At 38.0% G+C, this 27,408-nt stretch overlaps 1 protein-coding gene across 1 annotated transcript in view; it reads right to left on the bottom strand.

The window, feature by feature from the left end:
- Positions 1 to 27,017, bottom strand: part of SETD2 (SET domain containing 2, histone lysine methyltransferase) — a gene marked incomplete at both ends in the record, with an annotated part of 89,228 nt that extends 62,211 nt beyond the window's left edge. The window contains 4 exons of the mRNA XM_084246757.1: positions 113 to 244; positions 2,639 to 6,999; positions 8,410 to 8,425; positions 26,947 to 27,017. Coding sequence (XP_084102883.1) covers positions 113 to 244; positions 2,639 to 6,999; positions 8,410 to 8,425; positions 26,947 to 27,017 — 4,580 coding nt within the window. The remainder of the gene's footprint in view (positions 1 to 112; positions 245 to 2,638; positions 7,000 to 8,409; positions 8,426 to 26,946) is intronic.
- Between the last annotated feature and the right edge of the window lie 391 nt (positions 27,018 to 27,408).

Genomic DNA, 27,408 nt, shown 5'->3' with positions numbered 1-27,408 from the left:
CACAACAGATAGGAGAAAGGTTAAATTCTATTCCCCATTAATAATTATTTTTAATATTTAAGGAGATTTAATTAGATGACTGAGAGAAAGCAGAGCATTCTAATTTACTTACCATTCAATCATGAGGAGACGATTAAGACAATCTTCTCCACATGCTATTTCACCTTGAGCTCTTTCATCTTTAGAAAGAGGTGTACACTCACATTGCATTCTCTTAATATCTCGATGGGATTTGTTCTTCTTTCTAATGGGTAAATTTTTATAACTGATTAAATAAATATCCTTAAAACAATACAATATATGCAATCAAAAGTGTACCAAATCTCACTAGTTTCACATTTGATTGTTAAGTCAATGATTCAAAAGAAAGAAAATATCTAATCACTAGCATTTTTGAGATGGAAATTACTAAGAATTGTATTGCAGAAAACAGTAAGAGTCCCCTGGCAAAAGGGAAAATAGAGTAAGTTCCAGTTTTTCATTTTGGATTCAGCCCTTATTTCCAAGTCCAGGTGAGCTAAGCCTTGAATTCTAAGCAATTTCAAATAATAGTCATCTTTGGCTCAGGAGAAAAACAGGAAAACTTGTGAATGTCAAATAGTGATGCAGTCAATTTAAGTTTAGAAAATCAGTCCTTGCAGATGAAGAAATGACAGCTGAGATACAAGTCTGAGGGAAAAGGGTGTTAAGAAAAGTTTTCAACTAGTTTAATGCAATCAAATCTTTTACCAAATCCTTCCGTAATATCACATTTGTACAAATCTAATTGCTTAAAAGAAAATGGAGTGATTAAGAAAAAAAGAATGAAGTGTAAAGATTCCAGGAATAAACTTTCTCAGACAAGCTGATTTGGAGGAAGAAGGAAAATTGTTCAAAAATGACTGGGTTCATAAAGACTTATGCCAGAATCTGCAAAGCATAAATGATCATTTGCTGGCTTTTTTGTTGACCCTTGTCAAAAAGAAAAAAAAAATATCAAGGAAGGTCAAACAAGATCTTAAGTTTAGGGAACTTCAACTATCAGTGAAGAACACAGGTGCACTAAGTAGCTGGCTGTCTTATCTCTTAACTTTCATCTTCAGTGTATATTTTGTATTACCAATACAGTTTTCTAAAGTACCTAAAGAGTATCATAAGCATTTCCACTAAATATGAAGAATGAGTCACCAGATCAATTAAAGCTATAACTTACTAATGAGCATATGAATGTTTACCCTGAAGAACAATTACTAAAAATAAACAAAAGGTCTATTTACAAGTACTTAAAGAGCTGTAATTTTGAAGAATCAGTTGTAGATTTATTTTGTATTGCTCCAGAAGGCCAGATTATGGGTACAGAGTTTTTTAAGGAAAGCCTTCATTAGAAAAAAATTTTCATAATTTTTTTCATACTACTTTATAACAATGCGTCTTCTTGTAAATCCCAAGATATAACACGGCATTTAAAAAAAAAATATATATATATATATATAAAAAAATGCTTCCCACTACAAGAAGACATTCCAGTGCCTCTACCAACTAATCCATCTGTATCAGTCTCATCACGGAATAAAACCCAGAGAGTTGGGTTGGTTAGTTTAATCTCTATTCTTTATAAAGACCATATAAATTGCATCTGTCAACTCATATAATTCTGAAGAGTACTAACTTAAAATATTTAATATTTTGAATTTAAACCTATATCAAAACTAGAAGTAAATGAACAAAGTTATAGAGGATCTCTACAACATAAAAAATAAAGGTGCTTTTTTCCTAATAGGGAAAACCTTCTGATGGGACCTAAGTATAAAATGATTTAAAAATCTTTTAATGCTTCAGTGGACAATGGCTAGGTTGATTCTAAATTATGGGAAAAAATAATTCTCCCACAGGCGAATTATTCCTTCCCAAAGGAGGAAGTAAGCAGTTGGAAGATCACAGATTTAAAAAAAAATACATATCCAAAATATATTAATATTGGGAAAATGAGAAGATTATCAAGGAGGGGTGAAAGAAAACAAACTGAGAAATTCTGCTCTAAAGCAATGTTTTCATTAGTCCTACTCTCATTTTATCTTGTTTCATGTTAGGGATCGGTGGTAAGCCATTTGCCATTTATTTCTAAAATATTCATAATGTCACTGTCAAATAAAACCTATTAGCAGTAAACTAAAAAGTCCAACAAAACCAACAATATTCTAATCCAGATCTGGTTTTTATAAAATACCTGGATATATTTCAGTCTGAACATTTTTTGAAAAGGAAAAAAACAACATGACTACCTTTTTCTTCTCTAAGAGCAGATTATCTTCCTGGGGTTTTATTTCCTTTTTTAATCACAATGTAAAGGGAATTAATTATTGGCTGGCCTAAAATATACTTTTAGAACCAAAGAAGTACTAAGACATACAAACAAATAAGACATGTCTTCACTGTGGGGGAGGAGGGAGGAACAGGGTTTGGGGGAGAAGGGAATTGCAGAAGGGACTCCATGCCATCAAAATCTAAATAAGTAAAAACACTTTTCAGAGTCTTTCAAGTTACATTTTATCACATAACTATATTTCATGATTGAATTCATATACAAACTATTGAAGAGCTAGTGTTTTTTAAATAAAAAGAGGTTAAAATTTATCAGACAAGAATTAATTAGGCATACCTTTCTGTTAAATAAACATTTTCTTCAATCAGATCAAAGTAACAAGGCATCTTCCCTTGTTTGGCATATTCCTTCCATCGCTGTGGGTCCCTGAAGTCCTCCATGACACAGGATGGTCCAACCAGTGCTGAGCCTGCAGACACTGTTGTCTCTCCCTGTTCTACCTCCACTCTAACTTTCTTTCTGTCCTGAAGCTCACCATCACTTTCAGAATCACTCTCCAATTCCTGCCTCCTTTTTTTAGGAGGACCTCTATCTTTCATATCAATTTTTTCTAAATTTTTAGAAATATCTTTCTTTTCATTCACCATTAAAGTGTCCTTAATGGAATTGCTGCTTATTTCAGGTGCTTGCACTGACCCCTTGTCCTTCTGAAAAGATAGAAAAAATTTATTGGATTGGCTTGAAAAGTGAGATCCACCACGCTGATCCCAATTCTCCTCCTCTTCACGGTCATCTGTTAAGGAATCTGGTACTTGCCCTTGAATTCGATCATATACAACCCCAGTTCCGGGAGGTCTACCTGCTGATCTTGGATCCCAGTACCCATTGCCTTGCCAGTAATTACATGTCCCACTATATTGTTCTGCGCTTTGCTGATACTTGGGTCCACCACAGGTTCCATAGCTGCTGTCAGGCTGCTGATATGTGGTAGTAGGCTTTTCTTGTTGAGAGAAGTCCCATGCTAGGTTTCTGAGCTCCTCTGATTCATGGAAGCCATCTAATCGGGAAATCTCACAAGAGGAAGAAAAACTCAACTCTGTCTTACCCAGTCTGCTATCTGGCCTATTAGGGAAAGTGGTCTGTTGCCGTGACTTATTTGGGGCATCTTCAAAATCATCAGAAGAATAAAGTGGCAGTTCTTCTTGTTGCCTTGAAGCTATTTTGGTTTTCACTGTGTCCTCAGAATCTGGATGACCGAGAGGGTTACATTTCACATCTGTGTGACTTGTACTGTCAACCCCATCACTCTGAGGGTGAATAATTTCAGGCAGGTGGTTATCTATTTGTTTTCTGCAGGACTGTGTAAAAGAAATTTCTGGATTCTTCTCTGCTCCTTTATGAAGAAAGAACTTCTCAGTTTGGGAACAGCTTTTACTAGCTATACTCTCAAACTTTTCTTCATATGAATGTCTCCTTGAGTCCAATCTCTCATCTTCCCAGTGGTCAGAATAGTGTCTATAACTTTGACTGCTCCGTGAAGAACAAGGACTTGTTTCTTCCATGGGCATAGTAGAATTCTTTGGCACAACCACAACAGACTGAAGACGGTTTCTTGGAATACTGCTATCATCAGAATCTGTATCCTCTGAATCACTGTCATCACTTGAACTTTCAGAAGAACCAGAATAATCTTCATGGACAGTAGACACAATCTCCGAGGCATGACCACTACTGTCACATTTTAAGGTGTAAGTTATACCATCACTGTCTTCCATAGTTAAATTCAAATCACAAGAAGAAAATACAACTTCTGAGTCATCAGAAGTATGTGCATGTCCTTTTCCTCCTCCTTCATCTAAAGAGATTTCTGGTCTTCCTCTTCTATCAGGCAACATGGAATTTCCTTCTTCGTGAGCCTCTTGTACACATTTCCCAGATAATCCATTATTATGTCTGTTTTCCCAAGAGGCAATACCCCTTGCTGAATCAGGAAGATCACTACCTATTATTGTTTCTTTGTCTGCATGCTTTATAAACTCTGTGCTTTTATTTTTAAGCACAGCATCCAAAACTGGAGATGTGTTTTCTCCACACTGCAAGAGAGTTAAACTGTCCACTTTGATTGCTGGTGGATGACTCTGAAGAGATGAAGCAATACCTGAACTACCGATAGGTTGGTATAAACCATCAAAATGATTAACAGAAGCTGAGCTAGTGCTACCAACACTCTGTTTATATTCTTCACAAATAAATTTTGAGTGCTGATCTGTGAGATTTCTATTATCACATATAACTGGTTTTGATTTCAAATGCTTATTCATAAAGCTGTTTGAAGAAACTTCCGCTGCTGAAGGCTCAATGTTTTCAGCTTCGGAATGACACAAAGAAGGGTTGTTGTCATTTGAAGTATAGTATATTTCTGAATCTTTGGCTTTAGAGCAAGAAATTCTCATATCAACTGCATCTTTAACTACTGTTTTGGAATAACCTATAGCCACGACTGGCAAAGACGTGAGTTTATCTTGGTGTGGTGACACTGGAGGTTCTGTTTCTCTAAATGGGCTTTCTGACTTACTATGCTGCATACAAGCATCATCCGAGTCTTTTTCTTTACACCTATTAATATTCTGAAATCCATTTGATGAAAGCATGTGTGCTTTGACCAAAGGGGATAACTCCAATCCAGTCACACTATCATCTGAAGACATCAAAACAGTGTCAGTTTTAGAAGTGCAAAATGTTGCCAAATCAGATTCTGCCCCAGGAGAGCCATTTATATTTAATTCTATGGGACAATAATTTCTTAACTGATCATTCTTCACTTTAGACAAAGAGTCTAATTCCTTAATACTATCATGGCTATCATGTCCTATAAATGCAGACTTAAAAACAGGCGATTCATCTAGCTTTTTAAAAGTAGGTGAATCATTTAATCGATTTGATGGAGATGGAGATCCAGTCTTTTCTCTTTCAGGAATTTTATTAATCATTCTTAATTCACTACCTTTTGAACAAGGAGTCTGTAAACTAAAAGAATGAGACTGTTTTAGTTCCTCATTTAATTCTGTACAACAGAAAGAATTTTTAAATTTATCAGACTTGGGTAGAGGTTTTGAAGGGGCAGATTTATAATGGGAAGCACTGTTATCGTGCTTGGAATATGATGACCCCCGTCTGAAACCCAGTTCATTAGAAGGAGAACAACATCTTTTCATTGCTTCATGTTCTGAAGTCCTTTTGGATTCTCTTTCTAATTTTGAAGAGTACTTTCCTCTTTTCTCTGTCTCTAAGTAAGAGGACTCATTTTTGCAGTCCCGATCAGATTTAGAATAGGATGTTGATGTCCTTAAGTCTCTGTGAGAGGAGGAATAAGATGAGGTACGTCTTGAGTATGTCTTCTTATACTCATCTTCTGAGTCAGAACTCTCTCGTGCCCTGTTATCTGTGTATGGCCGAGAATAGCGGGTCCTCTCTCGATAAGGGGAACTCCTATGATAGCGACGATCAGAATCATAATAATGGGATCGTTCTGAACGGGAATAGGATAAACTAGTTCTAGAGCCTCTGTCAGATCTAGAACGAGATCTGCTTCGCCTTCGCTCTCTCTCTGATCTACATCGAGAGGATATATACCGAGTATCTCTTTCAAGTTTTGAATAGCTAAAATATTTATCTTCTCTCTCTGTTTTAGATCGTGAAGATTTCCCTAAATCCTCACTTTTTAAAGGTGCTAAACTCTTTTTTGAGTCTCTTTCCTTTTCAATGCTTGCTGAAACTTTCAAATCATGTGATCTTTGACTTGAAGAAGTCCGTACAGAATCTTCATCAGATTCTGAACCAAGGAAGGTGCCTTCAGACTGTGAGGATTTCTTCTTTGAACCCATTTTTTTACAGCCCAAACTACTCTTAGAACTATCTGGCATTTCTTCTTCTTTCCCAATGTGGGAATCTTCTTTTTGTAAGGGAACATCTGCTTGTTCATTCAAATTTTGAGTTAAGTGTTCTTCTGAACTATTAGATACAGCATCCTGCTTAGTGTCCACTTCTGAGGATTCTGGTACAACTGTAACTGGTGGTTCCTTTGGGGCTCTAACTGCTACATCTACTGGTGCTGTCATCAGAACTGTTATTGATGTGTGTGGCAAGGCCACTGGCTCTGTTACTGGTGCTGGTGGTGAGGATGCTATGGCTTGGGGAGGTGGAGGTGGTGGAGGTGGTGATGATGGTGGTGAGTCTGTAGTTGTCGATTCTGCTATCATTGCTGGTAATGGTAATATGGGAGGAGGTGGAGATGCCACTACTGTGGCAGTAGTCAACAGTGGCCTGGATGTAACATGAAGCAGATGTTTCTTAAAATGAATTTTGCCCAATTCTACTCTTGTTTTTGGTGGGGAAGAGTCTTCTGTAGTAGATAAGGTATCTCCAACGTCCATTTTAATTTTAGGGGTCATGTCTACTTGAAGAGGTACAGCTGGGGAGTTTGAAGTATCATTTTGCTTTTCATTGCCAAGTGCAGTCAGAAACCTGTTTGGCAAAGTTTTCTTTGTAAGACTGAAGCTGAATGATACCTTCTGTCGTCCCTGTTCCTCCAAATTAACTTTTGTCTTGGTGCCTTTGGGCAAAAACCGACTAGAAGCAACACCTTTGAACATTGGTCCTTTGATGAAACCTGTTTTCTGGACATTTTCAATCTTTGCCTATAAGTGAACAAAACAAGTAGTTACTACTACAATAAAATTATTTGCAAATGGCTAGCATTAGAGTTTAAAACTTCAGGAAAATGAAAAGTCCTTTTTAATAAAAAAGTGTGGATTTTACTAAGCTAGATAAGCATTTTTGAACATACTGAAAAGTATAGAGAAAGTATAACAAAACTCTACCTACCTACCCCCAATTTCAACAATTACCTACATGTTCCATTCTTGCGGACTCTTAAATAAAGATTTTTATCCAGTTTTATAACTATTTTCCAGGCAGAGTTTTAACAAGACTTAAAAAAAAAAAAAACAACCCAAAACAAAATATGATGTATCAATATGCTACATAAAAGATGTGAACAGAGCAATACCTAACATCTCAGTAATGAAAAGTTTCTATCTGAAAAGAAAAATCAGAAAATCATCATAATCAGTGGTCTCTCCTGGCATCACATAGAACTGCTTAGGTGTTTGGTAAAAATAAAAATCCGTGACAAAACTGCAGGGAATACTAATAGATCTAAGGTAAGGCAATAAAACTTGGTTTGGTTTTGCTTTTTGAAAACAAGTAATTCAGACAGTTTTGATGGATTTCCCAGCTTTGATTAAGGCATAGAACAATCTCCCATTTCACTCATCTGATAGATGGGGTAACCAATAAAGACCAGACTGTTCTGCCTTCCTAGAAATCACTCTGTCCTGGCATGCTACCTCAGTCTCTGCCTGGGCCTAACAAACTGAGACCACACTAAGAGTCTGATCCTACTGTATCAGTAACAACTACAAAGTACACATCTAAGAAAACTTCTCCTGCTAGCATTTGCCAAACCACCAAAGGAAATGGTGGATTTTAGAAGCAGAAGGCTAGGTTATAACCTAGGTTACAGATAGAACATCAGAAAAATTTAGAATAACAAGCTCAAACCTAAATTTTAAAAGATGTTACTCCTGCCATCTGTAACATTTTTCTAACTTATGTTCTTTAATCTGGCTATGTAAAAGAGTAACTTTCTACTTTAATATGGCAAAATCTGATATCTCTTCTCAAAACTATACAGTTACCAAATAGGAAAGTTGAGAGTTTTCACATTCGTTATTAGAGCAGTGGTCTTCAAATAACTTGAGAAACAGAATCTACTTTCCAATTAAATCTTACATGGAAGCTCAATGCCAAAGAACGAGTTAAAAAAAAAAAAAAAAGTTGTTTTCAGAGCTGTCAGCTTCCTTTATCTTGCCTAAAAGTTTGTAGGGCTCCAAAGTTAGAAACCATCTACTTGAGATATACAACATCTCTGACTGGAATGTATTCCAATAGACACAAAGACAAAATTAAACAAAAACTTTTACTTCACATTCAAAATGTTACCTAAATTTTGAATGTTTTTAATCCCATAACTAAATTATACTTACTTCATTTTCTTCTTCTCTATTGCCATCCAGCAAAGAAAACATGCAAAAGAATAAAAAGAAATTATAAATACTTAAAACCTATTCAAATTAAAGTTGGATTTTTAAAAATTAAACGTTAGGAACCAACAACCTATAGGAACATTCTATATGGTCTGTCCATTCAGTCAGTCTCAATTATATTCAGTATAACAAATATTAAAGAAAGTACCATGCACTGTGCTAGGTGCTAGAAATAAGAGGTGAATAAAGCAGACTCCTTGCCCTTAAGAAGTTTATAGTTTCCTGTAAATGCAAAGTATAATTTTATTACAAAAATAATTCTAACATAATAGAGTTAATACAAAGATAGAAATATACACAGTGTAACACCAAAGAAAAAGGTAAGAATGCAAAGAATCCTTCCTAAAGGAGTAGATAAAATAAAAATCTGAAGACTCTAAGAACAAAATGGTGATTACCAAAATGGGAAGGAAAGGGGGAGAAAAGGGGTGGAAAACTGGGTAAGAGGTCAAATGTGTGGTGGAAAATAGAAACTAGACTTCTGGAGGCAATCATAGTGTAATATATAAAAAACATCAAATTTAAATGTTGTACAACTGGAAACCTATATAATGTCATTAAACCAATGTTCAATAAAAATGTACCTCAAAAAAAAAGATAAATTTTTGAAAAATATATATATGTAGGAGATCCCAGGCAGAGAGAGATCCCAGACAATAGTACAGAGATTAAAATATTTAACAATATGTAGAAGGAAACTACAAACTGTTCGATATTACCTAAGTATAAAAGTGCAAGGCAGAAAGAAGTTGGTAGTTAGGTGAAGCAACAGACAAGGGCCAGGTTCAGTGGCCTAGCTTGACGAGCAGAAACATTTTATTTTATGGATTAGTGGCTCTCAATCATTTTGGGTTCAACAGTACCTTTGCTGATTGCAAGATATATACTCTGCTCCACATCACTGAACTTGAGCTCAGAGAGTCACATGATGTTCTAACAAAGGTAACAAGACTGTCCTGACTCTAAAGAATAAAAAGCCAGAGTGTGGCATACACCAGTGCAATGTAGCCTACTGGGGAAAGGGAAGTTTCACAAGGGCTTTAGTCTATGATGATCAGATTTGTATTTTAAGCAATCACTCTGCAGGCTATCTGTCAAGACCAATCTCTGAAGACCAAAATACAATAATGCTTTAAATATCCCCTAAAAGAAATATACATGTTGATCTATTTCAATAGATTTCAAACAAATCTCAACAAATTTAAAGAGATCAAAACTGTTCCAACCATCTTCTCTGACCACAATGATATGAGGCTAGAAATGAACTACAAGAAAAAAGGGAAAACCACAAATACATGGCCATTAAACAACATGCTACTGAACAGGTTGGCCACTAAAGAAATTTAAGGGAAAACCAAAATATCTGGAAACAAATGAGAATGACAATACTACATACCAGAATCTTTGGGATGCAGAAAAAGCAGTACTAAGAGGGAAGTTTATAGCAACAAAGGATAATCTCACCAAACAAGAAAAAGGCTCAAATAAACAACCTAACCTTTGAGCTCAAAGAACCAGAAAAAGAATAAAACCCAAAGTCAGTAAAAGGAGGGAAAGAATAAAAACCAAAGTGGAACTATATGAAATAAAAAACCAAATCAACAATGAAAAAAGTTTTATAAAAATAACCAAAATTGACAAACCTTCAGTCAGACTCATTAGAAAAGATTGAAATAAATCAAATCAGAAATTAAAGAAAAGCCATTACAATGGCTATCACAGAAATACAAAAGACCAAGAGACTAATACGAACATCTGTATAGAAACAAACTGGACAATCTAGAGGAAATGGAAAATTCCTTGAATAGTACAACCTCCCAACTTTGAGTCATGAGGAAATAAAATCTGAATAGACCTACGACAAGTAAAGAAATTAAAAGGGTAATCAAAAATCTCCAACACAAAAGTCCAGATGGCTTCACTGATGAATTCTACCAAATATTCAAAGGAAATTTAATATCCACCCTTAGAAACTTAAAAGGAGAGAATACTTACTTCCTCACTTCTTTTATGAAGGCAGCACATGCACACACAAACACACACAAGTCAATTTCTGACAAAAACAGACACAAAAATCCTTAACAACATTAGCAAACTTAATACAACACTACATTAAAAAGATCATACACCATGTGATCAAGTGAGGGTTATTCCAGGAATGCAAGGACACCTCAACATACACAAGTCCATCAATGTGATTATCAAATCATCAAAATGAAGACAAAAAGCATAAGACCGGGCCTTCCCGGTGGCGCAGCGGGTTGAGCACAGTGCTGTGAAGCTGTCCGCAGCCTCTGCAGTGCCGGTTCGATTCCCGGCCAGCCAGGGAGACTCCCACATGGCACGGCAGACCTCTCCTGTCTCGCCCGCTGCTCCCCTCAGCAGTGCTTTCGGTCCGTCTGCCTGTTCTGCTCCCAGCCCTGCCTCTGGTGAATCCTCTCACCCTCCCGTGACTCTGGACTGTACCCCACCTCTTGTATATTTAAAAAAAAAAAAAAAAGGCGCATATACTCATCTCAATAAATGCAGAAAAAGCATTTGATAAAATTTAGCATCCACTTAGGATAAAAACTCTCTTTAAAACAGGTACAGAAAGAAGATACCTAAAAAAAATAAAGGTCATATAAGACAAACCCATAGCCAACATCATACTCAATGGGGAAAAACTAAAGGATTTTCCTCTAAAATCAGAAACAAGGATAACTAATATCATCACTATTATTTAACATAGTATTAGAAGCCTTGATCAGAGCAATTAAGCAAGAAAAAGAAATAGGAAGTAGCCAGATTATAAGGGAAAAGCTGTCACTTTATACAAGTGATATATTGTACACAGAAAACCCTAAAGATGCCACTGTATTAGAAATAATAAATAAATACAATAAAGTTGCAGGCTACAAGATCAATACACAAAAACCTGGTACATTTCTATACCCAAACAGAAAGATAAATGAGGAAAACAATACTATTCATGATCACAGTAAAAAGTATAAAATACCCAGAATAGACTTAACCAAGGAAGTGAAGTTCCTGTACACTGAAAATGATAATACAACACTGAAAGAAACTGAAAATGCAAAGATATGAAAACATGTTTCATGCTCATGTATAGGAACAATCAATAATGTCAAAAGAGCCAATCTATATAAAGCAATATACAGATTTAATTCAGTCCTTATTAAGATCCCAGTGGCACTGTTCTCAGAAATAAAACAAAAAATCCTTACATTTGTATGGTATCACAAAAGACCTCACATAGCCAAAACAGAACAAAAATGAAGGTCTCATGCTCCCTGACTTCAACCTACACTACAGAGCCACAGGAATCAAACAGTATGGTATCAGATATACAGATCAATGGAATAGAACTGAGTGCCCAGAAATAAAACCACACATACATAGGCAATTAATTTATGACAAAGGACCCAAGAGCATACAATGGGGAAAGGAAAACCTTTTCGATAAATGGTACAGGAAAAATTGGGCAGCCACAAACAAGAGAATGCAATTAGACCACTATCTTATAGTATATACTAAAATGAACGCAAATGGATTAAAGACTTGAATAGTCAAGACCTGAAATCAGAAAGCACAAGAAAACAGATAAAAAACTTTGACATTGGTGTTAATATTAAATGCTCCTGAAATGAATTTTATTCTTTCATGTTCACAAGCAATTTTGCTATTAAAAATATTAAAAATTTAAAATATTATATTAAAAATATAAAAACTATTAAAAATATCTATGGCTAGGGGAGGAAGGATTAAGGTCAAAATAAGCAGGGTGGGAATTGTATGGGGAATATAACCAAGATGACAATGTGTACATTATGCAAAAATGAAAATAATGTAAAAAATATATAAAATTTAAAAATATGAATACAAAAAAAATTCTATGGCTATATTTTGCTTCAGTAACAATGACTATAGCAACTCAGAATGTTTCTGGCATACCAATATCAAACTAAAATCAAGACATTTAAAAAAAACAAAATTCAGGCCTCCCTGGTGGTGCAAGGGGTTAAGCACCGCACTATGAAGCAATCCGCAGCCTCTGCAGCACGAGTTAGATCCCCGGCTGGCCAGGGAGAAACCCACATAGAGAGGCAGACCTCTCCTCTCTCGCCCGTTGCTCCCCTCAGCAGTGTATTTCAGTCAATCTGCTTGTTCTGTTCCCCACTGTCTCTGGTGGATCCTCTCACCCCCACATCTCTGGCCTGTGCCCCAGCTCTTATATGCATAAATAAACAAATCTTTTTAAAAAATTCAATTTCCTTTAAGAACAAAACCCTAAATGCAATAAAAATAGTCATGTACTCTCTGGATTTGTGGAAAAGTTTAAGCATTTTCCAAACAATAGAAAATTAATGTCTGAGGTATAACAACCTAAGTCAACTAACATAATGGAGATGAAAATGCATACATTGTACAAAAATGAAAAATGATGTTAAAAATACACAAATCCTGAAACATTCTCACAAGCAAAGTCAGTGATAATGTAGGATCAGTGTGTATTACAATGCACTGCCTATGCCACTCCTCATTATTTCATACATGGAAAATGGTATTAAAATAAAATGCAAGGGTGATTCATGTGATCAAAAGACTGGAAATAGTCCATACATCAACAGAGTAGCCACATAATTCTGATACATCTACACAATAGTATGCACATTAAAGTAATGAAGAGCTCTGTATACTGCTCTGGAATAATTTCCAGAAGATAACTGTTAGGTGAAAAAGGCAAGAAACAGAACAGTATGGTTAGTATGCTTATATTTTCAAAATGGAAGGCTCAACCCAACTGGTGTAAGGTGGTATCTCATTATGGTTATGATTTGCATTTCCCTGATTATAAGTGATATTGAACATTTTTTCATATACCTGTTGGCCATTTATACCAATATATTTCAGAAAAAGAAAACCTCATACTAATCTTTCCAACTTGTATTTAAGAGTTATTTATTTTGGGCCTTCCCGGTGGTGCAGCGGTTGAACGCGGGGTTGCGATGCTGCCCACAGCTTCTACAATGCCGGCTCGATCCCTGGCCACCGGGGCAAGGGTCCGACATGATGCGCAGACCTCTCCTGCTGCGCCCGCTGCTCCCCTCAGCAGTGTACTTCGTCAGTCGGCCTGCTCTGCTCTGCTCTGCTCTACGCTCTGGCTCTGGTGAATTCTCTCACCCTCCCGTGCTTCTGATTGTACCCAGTGCTTATATAAATAAATAAAATCAAAATTTAAAAAAAGATTAAAAAAAAGTTATTTATTTTGAAACTTCTATCTCTTCTTTTATGCTGAAAATCTCAGTTCTGAATGGCATTAATGGAATAATTCATTTGCTGTATTTATGAGTTTCATCGATAATACTAATTATTGGGCCTCCCTGAGGGCGCAAGGGTTTAAGCACTGCACTATGAAGCAATCCGCAGCCTCTGTAGCTGGAGTTTGATCCCCAGCAGGCCAGGGAGAAACCCACACGGCACAGCAGCTCTCTCCTGACTCGCCTGCTGCTCCCCTCAGTACTTCGGTCCATCTGCCTGTTCTGCTCCCCACTCTGTCTCTGGGAATCCTCTCACCCCCTGCATCTCTGGCCTACACCCCAGCTCTTGTATGCATAAATAAATCCTTAAAAAAAATACCTTTATAAAAGGACTACTGAATACAGTTTAAGATTTTTATTTATTTTGTTGCAAGGTTATATTCCAATAAGGGAATATGCAGTCAAAATTGTTTAGTTATGTTTTCCTTATGTGTTCATGCCAATTACCGGTTTGGTCAAATCTTTTTCATTAACATAACATTGCATTGTAACAGTTACAAATTTCAGGTGTTCATTGCTCAGCATCAATTTGTGTATATACTATATGAACGCTGATGCACAACTTTTATAGTTTGAATTTCTAGAAATCACCTTTTGGAGGGCAAGTTTATGGAGAAAAGGGAAAGAAGGAAAGAGACACCTGTACAGACCAGCAATCTTAAAAGACAAGAGCTGCATTTTTGAAAGGCATAAGGTTAAGAAAAGAAGCACAAGCAGGCAAAAGAGCAATAGAAATCACTTTTTAACTTATAAAAGGGCAACATTTTTTTCATATTTTTTATTTATATATATTTTACATCATTGTTCACTTTTAAACAATATCTGCTTCCCCCCCTCAGGTGTAGTCCCCATAGAATTTCCTTCAATTCACCCTTGCACCATCACCACAGTCCCCTGTGCTCCTTCCTAACCTCCCTCCAATCCCTCTCCCTTGACTCTATGAAGTTACTACAATAAAGGAACATTCATCCTTGTTCTCCTTTGACCATTACCTCCCTTTCAAAGGCTATGATATCTATTTGTTCCCCTCTTACTGAGCCCTTCTGGAGGCCATGTTTTAATGTGAATTCCTGGGTTTTGTTTACCTTGGTCTGTTGGGCAGATTCCCAAAAATACACTAGAATCATTTCTTCTTTGGCACTAAAAGTTGGTGCCAGGAGAGACTGAAAGGCTGGTAGAATAAGGGGAAATTTGTTCCTTCCTGTTGGTTATATACGTATGTTGGTCCATCAATGCAACTTCACACTGCTGATGATTCCATTGCTGTTTGATTTCTACAAAATCCAGACCAGTTTGATTCTGATTCCTCACAGACACCAGCACCAGTTTTTCACTAACTCTATTCAGAGGTCTCAGAGCTCCAGAGGGCTTTATTTCAAGGATCTAGGTACTGGAAACCACACATTTTCTCTTTTTTCTCACAGGCCTAGGGTTGGTAGTTACTTCCTGCCTTCCTGTATTATGTCTATGTCCACTTTTCATTTTTTCAGTTCTCTAAAAACCCTTTTAACCAACTCCTGATATTAAATTGTTTTTCTGACAAAGAAAAGCAAGCTATAAGTTTCAAGTTCCTTTCTAAAAAGTCTATAATGAAGAAGAACATAAAACATAATTTATTATTCCAACATAACTCTAATGCCAACTTGGGGTACAGTGAGCTTCTTACCAAACCACTTAAAAAAGCTTGAAATTGGGATAGACCATATATATGAATTTTCATTAGTATATTGTTGCAAGTGTATGTAATTTTCTATAAAGAGCAGAAAATAAATATTTCAGGCTTTACAGGTCCTGTAGTCTTTGCCATAACTACTCAACTCTGACATCTGACATTTTTGTGTAAAAATAGCCATAGACAATAAGTAAATTAATGAGTATGGCTGTGTTCCAACAACACATTATTTATGGATAGAGAAATTTCAATTTTGTATCATAACGTTATAATTCTTCTGATACTTTTACCATTTGAAAAATATAAAGATATTATAAAAACAGATAGGATTTGGCCCACTGGCCAATTTGCCAATACCTTATAGGCTCTTACAAAATCAAAGTTTCATTGATGGGCTCCAAAAACAATTAGTTTAGCAAATCTAGTCTCAAACTATAATATAACTAACATGAAGCTTCACTAAAACAGAACAATGTTATCCCCTCAAACATTCTTTTAATGAGGGCCTCCCCTGGTGGCGCAGCGGTTGAGCACTGGGCTGCGAAGCTGCCCACAGCCTCTGCAGTGCTGGTTAGATCCCTGGCCGCCCGGCGAGGGTCCCACATAGTGCAACAGACCTCTCCTGCCATGCCTGCTGCTCCCCTCAGCAGTGTATTTCATCAATCTGCCTGTTCTGTTCCCCGCTCTGGCTCTGGTGTGTTCTCTCACCCTCCCGCGCTTCTGACTGTACTCAGTGCTTGTATAAATAAATAAATAAATATTTTAAAAATTTCTTTTAATGAAATACAAGAGAAAATGTACTAACAGAAATTTCAAAGCATGATCTAGGTTCAATTAGAATTTTTAACTAACCTTGTACACATCTCCCTCCACATTACAATAAATAAGCACTTGAGAAATGCCCATTTTGGAGTCAGAATCACTGAGTCCGGGCTCTAATGTTAGGGTAAGGCAGAAAGGCCCCATTTCCCGAACTATTCAAGTAGGAAAAATATCAACACATATACAAGAAAGACACATACAAGTTTCTTATTTCAAAGTAACCATAATAGTATCCTTTCCTGTTAATCAACACTATTCTGATTCCCTTGTATCAGCAATGAGGAATCAGGTCTCTTTGGCGTCCTAGGCTCCCACAGATAGTTATTACTGGCTATTTGTGGTTTCTGTTCATCTATCCAAAAACTACTCAAGTCCTAGCAGTATCCTTGAGCTAGGACTGCCTTCACCACCTGGAAACAGCATGCACTCATAATAAAAGTAGTTTAAGCAGCAATACGGTACTAGAATACAGCATGGTGTGATAAAGGCATAAAATAAACAATACTATTCCCAACAAAAGGCAAGTTATCTACTTATATACCTTTCCTGATTTTCCTTGATATAGGGAATGAAAACTAGGCTTGAGTTTCCTATGGGAGTAAAAAAAGTTCCTAGCATCTCATTTCCACCTAAGATTTCAGACTATTGAAAGCAATTGGCAGAGGGCCTCCCTGGTGGCACAAGGGGTTAATTAAGCACAGCACTGTGAAGCTATCTGCAGCCCCTGCAGCATGAGTTGGATCCCAGGCTGGCCAGGGAGCTACCCACATGGCTCAGCAGATCTCTCCTGTCTCGCCCGCTGCTCCCCTTAGCAGTGTATTTCAGTCAGTCTGTTCTGTTCCCCACTCTGTCTCTAGTGAATCCTCTCACCACCCGCACCTCCGGCCTGTACCCTAGTTCTTATATGCATAAATAAATAAATGTTAAAAATAAAAAGTAAAGCAATTGGCAGAAGGTAGATGTGGGTGGCCCACATTTGCTGAAATGTTTAAGGCCTCTAATCCTTACAAAGTCAGAGAAGAACCAATTCAATTAGGGAATCCCCTGCACCCTACAGCAGTTTCCCCTTATCCAGTTTTACTTTCCCTGGTTTCAGTTACCCACAATCAACCACAGTAAAAACAAAAAAATTACATACAATAAAATATTTTGAGAGACTACATTCACTTTTTATTATAGTATATTGTCATAATTGTTCTTTTCTCATTAGTTACTGCTGTTAATCTCTTATTGTGCCTAAATTGTAAATTAGGCTTTATCACAGGTGCAAAGTATACACTGGGTTCAGTACCACCCATGCTTTCAAGGCATCTGCTGGTAATCTTGGAACATATCCTTTAGGAAAAGGGGAGACTACTATTAGCACCTCAAGATTAATCCAGTTGTAAAACAACTCAGAATACAGAAATCCAGTTGATTATGAATGGCAGCTACTCTAAATGTTATTTTTTAATATCATTTTTAAAAAAAGTTAGTCTGACAAATTGGTAACAAAAGAGAGCATTAGACTCAGATATGGCACTGCCTCTGAACTAGCTAGTGAGTATAGCCTGAACTTCTTTGACCCTTTTTCCTTTGTGATCTGTACAGGGATAGGCATTATCTTCTCACATACATGATACATGGTAATGTATAAATTAAGGGGGAGAAGGGAATTGGACGTTACAGGAGAGAGGAATCATTAGGTAATATAATAAGGCCTCTGCCCAAACACTAAGCACCTTATATCAATATACTGCTCAGCAATTTAGAACTGGGTAGCAAATGTAGAGACTCTAACTGGAAGAAGATATATGGACAATCTTCCCTCTGTAACCTCCCCTTTAGTGTAGCCTAGAGCATCCCGTACCCACATTACTCACTGTACTTACTTCTGTATCCTTATCACAAGGTAGGCATTCAACAAATGTTAGCTGAATAAATTAAAAGTCACAAGTTCAATCTCAGCTAGTTTTTCTAAACATCGTTTCAATGACTCAATTGTGATTTTAAAAAGTTTAAATATAACTTTAGAATTGTTTCATATAGTTTAAAGCTTAGAAAACTGAAAATAAAAATTTTGTGTGCTATATATAAAAAAGCATCTGCTGTCCTGGAGAACAATAAAAGCCTCAATTTTTAGTGTACCAAGTTTTCTACCACTTTTCACTGTCACAGCTTTATGGTATAATCCAAAAACACACCTTGATTTATCACTGCATCTACAGTTGCCTTACTTTCTTTTGGCCCCTAGTATTCATAAGGAGATAAATCAACTATTGATCTAAAGGAATTGAGTAGAAAGACAACAAAACCAGAGTAAAGAACAGGGCATAGTTTACGATATCCACAAGTATAAAACACACAAGTATAAAACAACTAAATACACAAGTATACACAAGTATATACACAAGTATAAAATACACAAGTATAAAACAACTAAAAAGACTGGGAGAAAGGAACTGTTCTAGCATGAAACAAGCTATTAACCCACCTAAAGCAGCACTCATTTTCTCCCTCAAGCACCATCATGAGATTTCCAATATTCATCAGCTCATCTCCACCAAGACCAGCAGAAGCAGCATTTAAAAAGTGCTCTGAACACCAATCCCTTTTATTGGCTCAGCACATACCTCTCAATTCCGTGACCTCTGTTAACAGTTATCTAAGAATGTCTTACAACAGACATTTGTAATTTTTAATGCTGCTATTCACATGATCAGGAAATTAAAGTTAGTTATCAAGAATCAGATCAATTCAACCACTGACTAAGCAGTACTAGTGTATATCCCCAGCTACTAATTACTGGACTTCTTTATTTAAAAGATTAAGTCCCTATAACATATTCTCCATAGTCACTGGATTTTATAGTACATGGGCCTACAAAGTCCCTCAGATCCTAGCAACAGAACCAAACAAGTATAAATCTTTTTTTTTTTAAAGATTTATTTATTTATGCATACAAGAGCTGGGGTACAGACCAGAGGTGAAGGGGGGTGAGAGGATTCACCAGAGATAGAGTGGGGAACAGAACAGGCAGATTCACTGAAATACACTGCTGAGGGGAGCAGCAGGCGAGACAGGAGAGGTCTGCTGCGCCATGTGGCTCCCTGGCCCGCTGGGAATCGAACTTGTGCTGCAGAGGCTGCAGTTTGCTTCATAGTGCGGTCCTTAACTCCTTGCGCCACCAGCAGGCCCAAGCAAGTATAAATCTTGCAAGAGTTATGAATGGTAAGACAGACAACTTTCAACAAAATGTCAGTATTTTTTGATGTTTTGTATTAGTAAATATCCTAAGTATCTTAAAAGATGGAGAATTATAAAAATATACCTACTTAAAAATATTTACATGAAAATAAAATACTTAGGCAATGGGTACATTTCACAAAAGCTATAGCTAACAAGACTTGCAGCAAGCAAACGTACAACTCAAAAAAATGTCCTACCTCAGCCAGGATCCAGTTCCTATCCCAATTTTACATATTCTGACACTATCATTATCTTCTCTAATAAGAAAGAGAGGTGGAGAAATATGAGCACCAAGTATTTCTTGATAGTCTCATTGTCTCTAATAATGCACATGAGCAATACTATACTATAATAGGAGAAATACTTGCTTTATATTCAACTACCACTGTGTTTCAACGTGTTGATATTCTATGAATTATACGCCAATGAAAAGCTTTATTTTTCAACGACATAGTAAATGTAAATTTAAAAGGTATACCTATTACAGTTACTGTGTAGAAAAATTCAGGGGCACATTTTCACTTATTTCTAACAAAATATTTTAGTTTACCTCAACAAAATTCATGTCTTTACTATAGATCATTCTTAGCTAAATTTTCAACACAGAAGCCCTACCGTAAAATGTGTTGCTTATTATGTTTTAGAGTTGGCATAGCTATTTCAGTCTAGAATGGATAAATTAGTAGAAGTTTTATTTTTAGCCAGGCAATTTTAAAAAGTCTGTGTGTGAGCTCAAGATCAGAATAAATGGATTTTGCAGTAATCTATATAATTTATGAAAAAAGCTAGCTTTACATTCATGCAAAATTTGTTTTAAAAAATTTAACCTCACATCACCTGCCTACTAAAGTATGCAATTAATAACTAGTTATCAATGTCAGCTAAAAGTCTCAAAATAGATGTTGGTCCATGAGTCTCCAAAGAGTTAACCATGAACAAAAATTTGTGATGAATATATATACAGCTGTCCTCCAACAGAGGCTCTAAAGGTACTGAGCAGGAAGTGGGCAGCAGGAAGACCTACAGTCAGAAACCACCACTTGCTCTAGGTTCTTAGAAGTCCACAGCAGTGCTTCAGTAAGCAGAACTCCCAGCAGCCAGTTAGTATGATGACACTCCTATTAACACTCATGCCAAGGATACTTTCACTTGGGAGATGCTAGCATCTGACAGAAAAAGCATCCTAAAATAAAAAATATAACAATTCAGACCAATTTTAAACCTCCAACTAAATGACCAATAATATTTGCTCAGTTTGAGAAGACATCATTGTAATAAACATTAGCATGATTTTTTAAAAAGACACTAAATATAAAGTATATTATAATGAATTTCAAAGCTAAGGAATTAAATGCTTATTAGCATACAATAACCAAAACTTACACAAGGTAACTACATTCATTTAAATCCATGAAAACAGGGCCTCCCTGGTGGCGCAAGGGGTTCAGATGCAACCTATGAAGCTCTCCGCAGCCTCTACAGCATGAGTTCGATCCCCAGCCACTCTCCAGCCTAGCCAGGGAGCTACCCACTGGCACAGCAGACCTCTCCCTACTTGCCCACTGCTCCCCTCAGCAGTGTACTACCATCAATCTGCCTGTTCTGTTCCCCACTCTGTCTCTGGTGAATCCTCTCACCCCCCCACACCTCTGGCCTGTATCCCAGCTCTTGTGTGCATAAATAAATATTTAAAAAAAAATAAGACTAACATATACGATGATTAAATGTGATGTGTAATCCCAGACTGGGGAAAAAAAAAAAAAAAGGATACTATTGGGACAACTGGCAAAATTTAATAGGAACCATAAATCAGTAACAGTACCACTATAAATGTTAGTTTGTCTAAATCTGATTATTGTACATTGGGCTTTAAACTTATGAGAATGCTTATTCTTAGCTAAAACTATGAAATATTTAGGGGGAAGGGCCATGATGTCTGCAATTTAGTCTCAAATGGTTTAGTCAAAAATAAATATATATAAATTTTTAGATTTTTTTTATAGAAAAATAAAGTGTGGCAAAATTTCAATTACTGGCCAATCTAAATGAAAAGTATATGGGAATTACACTATCAACACCATAGCTGTATACTGATAGTTTTAACTGCATTATACTATTATTGCAAGTTTGAAAATTTTTTCAAAATAAGTGCGCCTCCCCTTCATCCCAATGGAACTTTCTTGGAAAGAAAAAAAAAATCTAAGCCTGATTTTTGGTGATTCTAGACACAAATGGTTAATTTCTAATATGAACTGTCTCTCAGGGCCTTACAATAACAGCTCCTAGTACCATACAAAAGTAGGTACTCCACTCTAGAAGAATGAACAGAAATGATGAAGCTGGACAACTTTTGATTCTCTAATGCAGGTTAGCCATCTTCTGCCATCTACTTTATGACTATTCTGCATAGTCTTTGCAAAAACTGACAATGTTCATGAAACAATATGGATATATCAGGATTAAAAAAAATTACAAGTATTTATTAAATAGTAAATCAAAATACATTTCAGTTTTTAAAGAGGTAATAAGTTAAGAAGAATCTGTTACAGTGAAAAATAGCAGAAAAGACTTTAAGGAAACTAGGAAAGTAAGACTGATAACCTTACATGTATATAGTATGTTTGGCAGTTTGAACATTTCTTAGGAAAACAGAACTGTATCAACAGTTGCTTGATATCTTTCTAAAGACATGATGTTTCAGTAGAAGAATGTTCACCCTGAAATCTAGAAAAGCCAAGAGCAAAAAGGAACATGAACACTGTAGAGGTATATTCTATCCTAAGTACTGACAGTTCATCAGGCTTTCCACATACACCAGGAAACCTGTAAGTAATAGTTCGGCTTCCTATGTATCTCAGTAGCTCAAAAAGGGTACAATGGCCTATAGAACCTTACCTCTCTCACCACAAAGCTGCTTCTCTCATAAAATAACAAAAAATTTCGCTCATTTACTGGCTGCTGAAGATACTGAAGGTTCAGATCATATGTGGAATCTGGTGACATTATACATTCTCTCAGTTGGCTTCCTATGGCATCTCTATCCCCACTGCAACAAAGGCAAATTATGAGAATTTGATTTATCTCCATGGCTTTGTACTTTACTTGAAAATGATGAAATATTTTCTCCTCGTTAAGTTTTACTTGTTGCCAAATTGACCATACTTTCCACATCATGGCACCTGCATCTTTCCATTCAATACTAAAGAGCTACCAGTGTCCTAATTCTTAAATCCTCATAAATCTCTGACAGAAAGTATTATGATTCCCCACTTTATAAGTAAGGACGAGTCATTATGAAACATGCCCAGATATATAGTTATTGTATTAAGTAAAAGAGGTGAGATTATAAACCAGGAGCTATGGCTCCAGAACCCAGAGATTTAGTTTTTCCTGCCTTGGGTATTTTGGTAGTCAGTGCAACCTGTAAGTTTTCTCAGCCTAGTATTTTAAAAAATATATAAAATACATGATTAACAAAGAATATTATTTACATTGGAAATTTAAAAACCCTAATGTGTGACATAACAACAGATATGCTTCTTAATGCAATGAACTTATTTTGGTATATATAATAAATTTTAAAATATTTGTAATTTGTACTAGTAGTAAAATCACAAGTACTGTTAAAAGTATGGTGGTTTACTGTTTACATTAGTAATTAAAAGAAATGCTAACTTCTAGTGAGAGGTTTATGGATGCCATTCATGTGAAGACCTCTACACTGTGCATTATAACAATGCTTTTAATCCTGCAGTCTAACAGGACCTATCCTGGGTCCTTCTTCCTTTCTACAGTAGGTCCTAAACTCATGATTATAAAATATACATTTCCCCGGGACTCCTGACTTGAATATTAATTTAACCTGAATGTCTAACAGGTATGTTAAACTTACCATATCAAAAATCAAACTCCTGATTTATTTCCTGAACTTGCTCTTCTTATAATCATTCATAATTACCTTACTTGATGGTAACACCATCTTCCCAACAGCTCAGACTAAAAGCCTTAGAATCATCATTGACTCCTCTCTCCCATGCTACAAATCATAGTGGTTTGATATTCAAAATATATCCAACTATTTCTCACCATCTCCCATTACCTCCTGGGTACAAGTAATGTACATATCTCTCCTAGATAAGCAGCTTCATTTCTCCCAGCTTCAGTTGTTACCATGTACAAATTGAATGATCCTTTTAAAGCTGAAAGCAGACAATGTCATTCCTCTGTTGAAAACTCTGGGGAAAAGTCCTTATAAGTACCTCTACAAAGTCCTATGAAATCTACACCCACCCAGAGCCAATTTACTATTACTCTTTTTTGTTCATTTCATTTTTTAGCCATCCTGGGCAGAATTCATTAGGTCTGTCTCAGTGCCTTGTAGCTAACTCCATATTCCTTCTACTTGAAATGTTTTACCCCAACATAGTAACATGGCTGATTTTCTCCCCTTTAAGTCCTTGTTAAAATACCACTCAAAAAAGCTTACCCATTCACCTCATTTTAAATTGCAACATCTTCCCCAGTAATTCTTACCTAGCCCATTTTCCAAAGCATTCTATATAATTTATCATCACCCCTCACTAGGAGGTGACAAAGGACAAAATTTTGTTTTGTATACCACTCTCCCCAAGTGTGTCTATGTTTGGCACCAAATTGACATGCATATTTTCAAAGAACAACACTTCTATCACTGTAAAGTACTTGCCTGTCTCTCTCATTAGAAGAGTTCCTTGAAGGCTCTGACAGGATCTAATTTGCAGTGTCCTCAACACCTGGCCCTGGGCTTGTTCATAGTAGACACCTAATACACAGATACTCAGGTGATTACAGCCATTTTCACCTAAAACACAATCCTATATGTCACAAAAAGTCAGGTCTTACAGCTGTGTCTGTTTTAAAGAGTACAAGACAAATACAGAACATCAGGTTCCAGCTGTTACTTCATTCAAACTGAGTTAACATATGGAGCCTCAACATCTTCATGTATCTAAGAACCACTTCAAACTGATGTCTAAAAAGGGTACATGGTCATTCTTTCTCCCAGACATGTCACCCCCACTCAAGCCCACCTACTCTTTTCATGCTTGACTTAAAATTGACCCCTTAAGCTTTCCCTGATGACCCCAACTAGAATCACTTAGACTTGCCCCTCTGTGCCAAGTGCTTTCCATACAGTATTCTCATTCAAGTTTCCCCAAAATACTATGAGGTTGCTACTATTCGTATACCTATTTTAAAGATGAAAGAAAACCTAAGCACAGAGAGATGAAGTCATCTGTCCAAGGTTCACCTAGTGTTTGAATCAAGGTCTGTCCGGCTTTGAAATCCAATTTCTTTAACCCTACACTATACTGACTTTTCTGTCCAGTAATACAAACACTATTTAATATATTTCACCACAGAAAGTTCACTGTCTCTTGACTTCTCTAGGATTCAGTTTTTGCATCTGTAAAAAAGGTGATACTATTCAACATTCCTACTAAGATTCCTTTCAGTTAAGTAGTATGACAAAAAACATTTTTTAATTCTTTATATACTCCATGCAGACAGACAGACACACACACACACACACACACAGAGGGAAATGTGAGAAATCCAAAGCATTGAAGACAGGAAAGCAGTGAAAATAAAAACTCTAAGACCTTGTATAAACAATAAAATATCCTTGATTCCTCCCCCATTTTGTCCATTGAAAGATGCATTTGTGTCCATTTTTCCACACAGTATGAAAATTATGTTTTCCTCCCAAGAAGAGTAAGAAACTACCAGCTAAAAGAAACTGAAAGAAGGCAATTAACCTCTTTAGGACCTAACATATATTGTACAGGGCAAATGTTCAATAAGTATTTATTGGATCACCATGCACGGTATTTTTTTGAGATTTTCCAAGTCCCAAACCCAAAGCTCCTATCATGAGCTTTTTTAGCTGGATGACAGTGTAGTAAATCAAAGTAAACTAATTAAGGGAATGTTAACCTATAAGTAAGAACTCAAGGAAATATAAAACTTCGTTGAGACAACATACTATTGCAACTAAGAGTTGGTTTTATTTTAGCAAGATTGAATGATTATTTCTCTTTTTGTGCAGAGATAACCATCAACACACCAAGAGAATCCTTTTGTGTTGCAACTGAACCCAAGAACTATCGAGTAAGAAAGATCCAGGCATTTCTGGACCTAGGTGAATAGATTTGGCAAAGTGTTCAAAAATAAATAAATAAAGCCATAGCAGAGCTAAGGTAAAAATGTGTCATAAGAGCAAATCTCCTGCAATCACTCTAGTCATAAAAGTGACAGCTTCATTTGAAATCCTTATCAACGGTTAAGTTTGAAAAGAGTCCTGTATTCGTAGGTCCAGACTTCAACACCAGCAAACGCAGTTTAAGAATAGCTTTTTAAGACAATAGTCTTGTGAGAGCACAGGGAAAAGTGAATCCAGACTCTGGAGTGGAAGCTCTCGTGAGGCATTAGATACAGTAGCAGATACAGCCCTCAACAGAAACGTAAAACAGTCCTGGACTGAAAAAATATTATTGGGCAAAACTGTATTTCGGCTTTCTACGGTCTCTTTAGAGAATGCTCAAACGATTCTTGATTTTTAACTGTCTTCACAAGTAGAAAGTCATCCACTTAAGGTAAGAGGTTCCTGTTTACCAAAGTAGAAAGTCCGAAAGTGTGCAAATCTCATAATCTGGAAGAGAATGTATGTCCTTCCGAAGGCTTTCATTTTCGAACGGAAAAACAAACCCGGTGTCACCTCAACATCGCGGCCACACAAATCTCGCCACCATTACAAAACCCGAGTGCCAAAGGTGCATGATATTTAGTCGGAAACACTCCGAAGCCGGTTCGAGTTGCAGGAGGAAAAAAATCAACCCCGAGAGTGCAGCGCGGGCCCCTCCGCGGCCCGGAGCCGAGCGTTGTGCGCTAGGCCCTTCCGGTTCGAGCTGCCGTCGCCGGGAGGCCGGGCTGCGGGCCGGGCTTCCACCCGAGCCCGGGGATTCGCGGCCTACCCCCGCCGGCGCCCTCTCACCGGGTCCGGCACCGTGGTTCTTCGGAGTCGGCGCCTTCCCTTACAGCGGGGCCCGAGCCGGCCGCGGGCTGCCCGCGGAGACCTCTGAGCCCGGGGCTGGCGGGGTCGGTGGGGACGCTGCGGCGGCAGCGGCCGCGGAGGCCCTGGGCGCCCCTCCCCCACCGGCCCGGCCCAACCGCCGCTGCGACGCGAGCAGCGGCGCCAACGCCGGGCCCAACCGCCGGCCCGCGGCGGCCCAGGCAAGACGGCCCGAGGCGGCGGCGCGGGCCTGCTCCCCACGCCGCCAGCGCGAGTCCACCGCGGGCCCGTTACTCCTCGCGCCGCCACCCGTCAGGACGCGCCGCCCTCGGCTCCAGCTGAGGCGGCCGACGGTAGAGGGAGGCCGCGGAGCTGATACTTACTCAGGGGTCGGGTGCTCCGGGTCGTAGAAATCCCCCATTTTCGGAGGCGGCTGCGGCGGCAGCTGCTTCATCGGGAGCGGCTGAGGGCGGCGACGCGAGCCCCCTCCCCGCGGCTGGGCGACGCGAGGGAGGGGACGGAGGGGTGGGGAGGAGGCCGCAGGTCCGACCGCGGCGGCGGCGGCTGGAGCGGCCCGCGTCGCTTGCTCGCTCGCTCCCTCCCTCTCTCCCTCCCTCCCTCCCTCCGGCGCCCGCCCGCCCGCCGCTCTCACCCCCACACACTCACACGGGGAGCGCCGCGCACCCCGCCCGCCCCTCGGCCGCACAGGCCCGGCCCCTTAAAGAGACACGCACGGGCCGCGGTCAGTCGCCGCTGTGCGCGCCCGAAATTGCGGGCCCACCCCGGGGACGGGCGGGCGGGGCTCGGGGGAAGTCAGCCGGCCCGGCCGGACCCCGGCGGCGGCT

The sequence above is a fragment of the Talpa europaea genome (genome assembly GCF_964194135.1).
Source record: "Talpa europaea genome assembly, chromosome: 11".
Taxonomy (NCBI): Eukaryota; Metazoa; Chordata; class Mammalia; order Eulipotyphla; family Talpidae; genus Talpa; species Talpa europaea.
The sequence above is the reverse complement of the archived record's forward strand: the minus strand, read 5'-3'. Positions and strand labels throughout refer to the sequence as shown.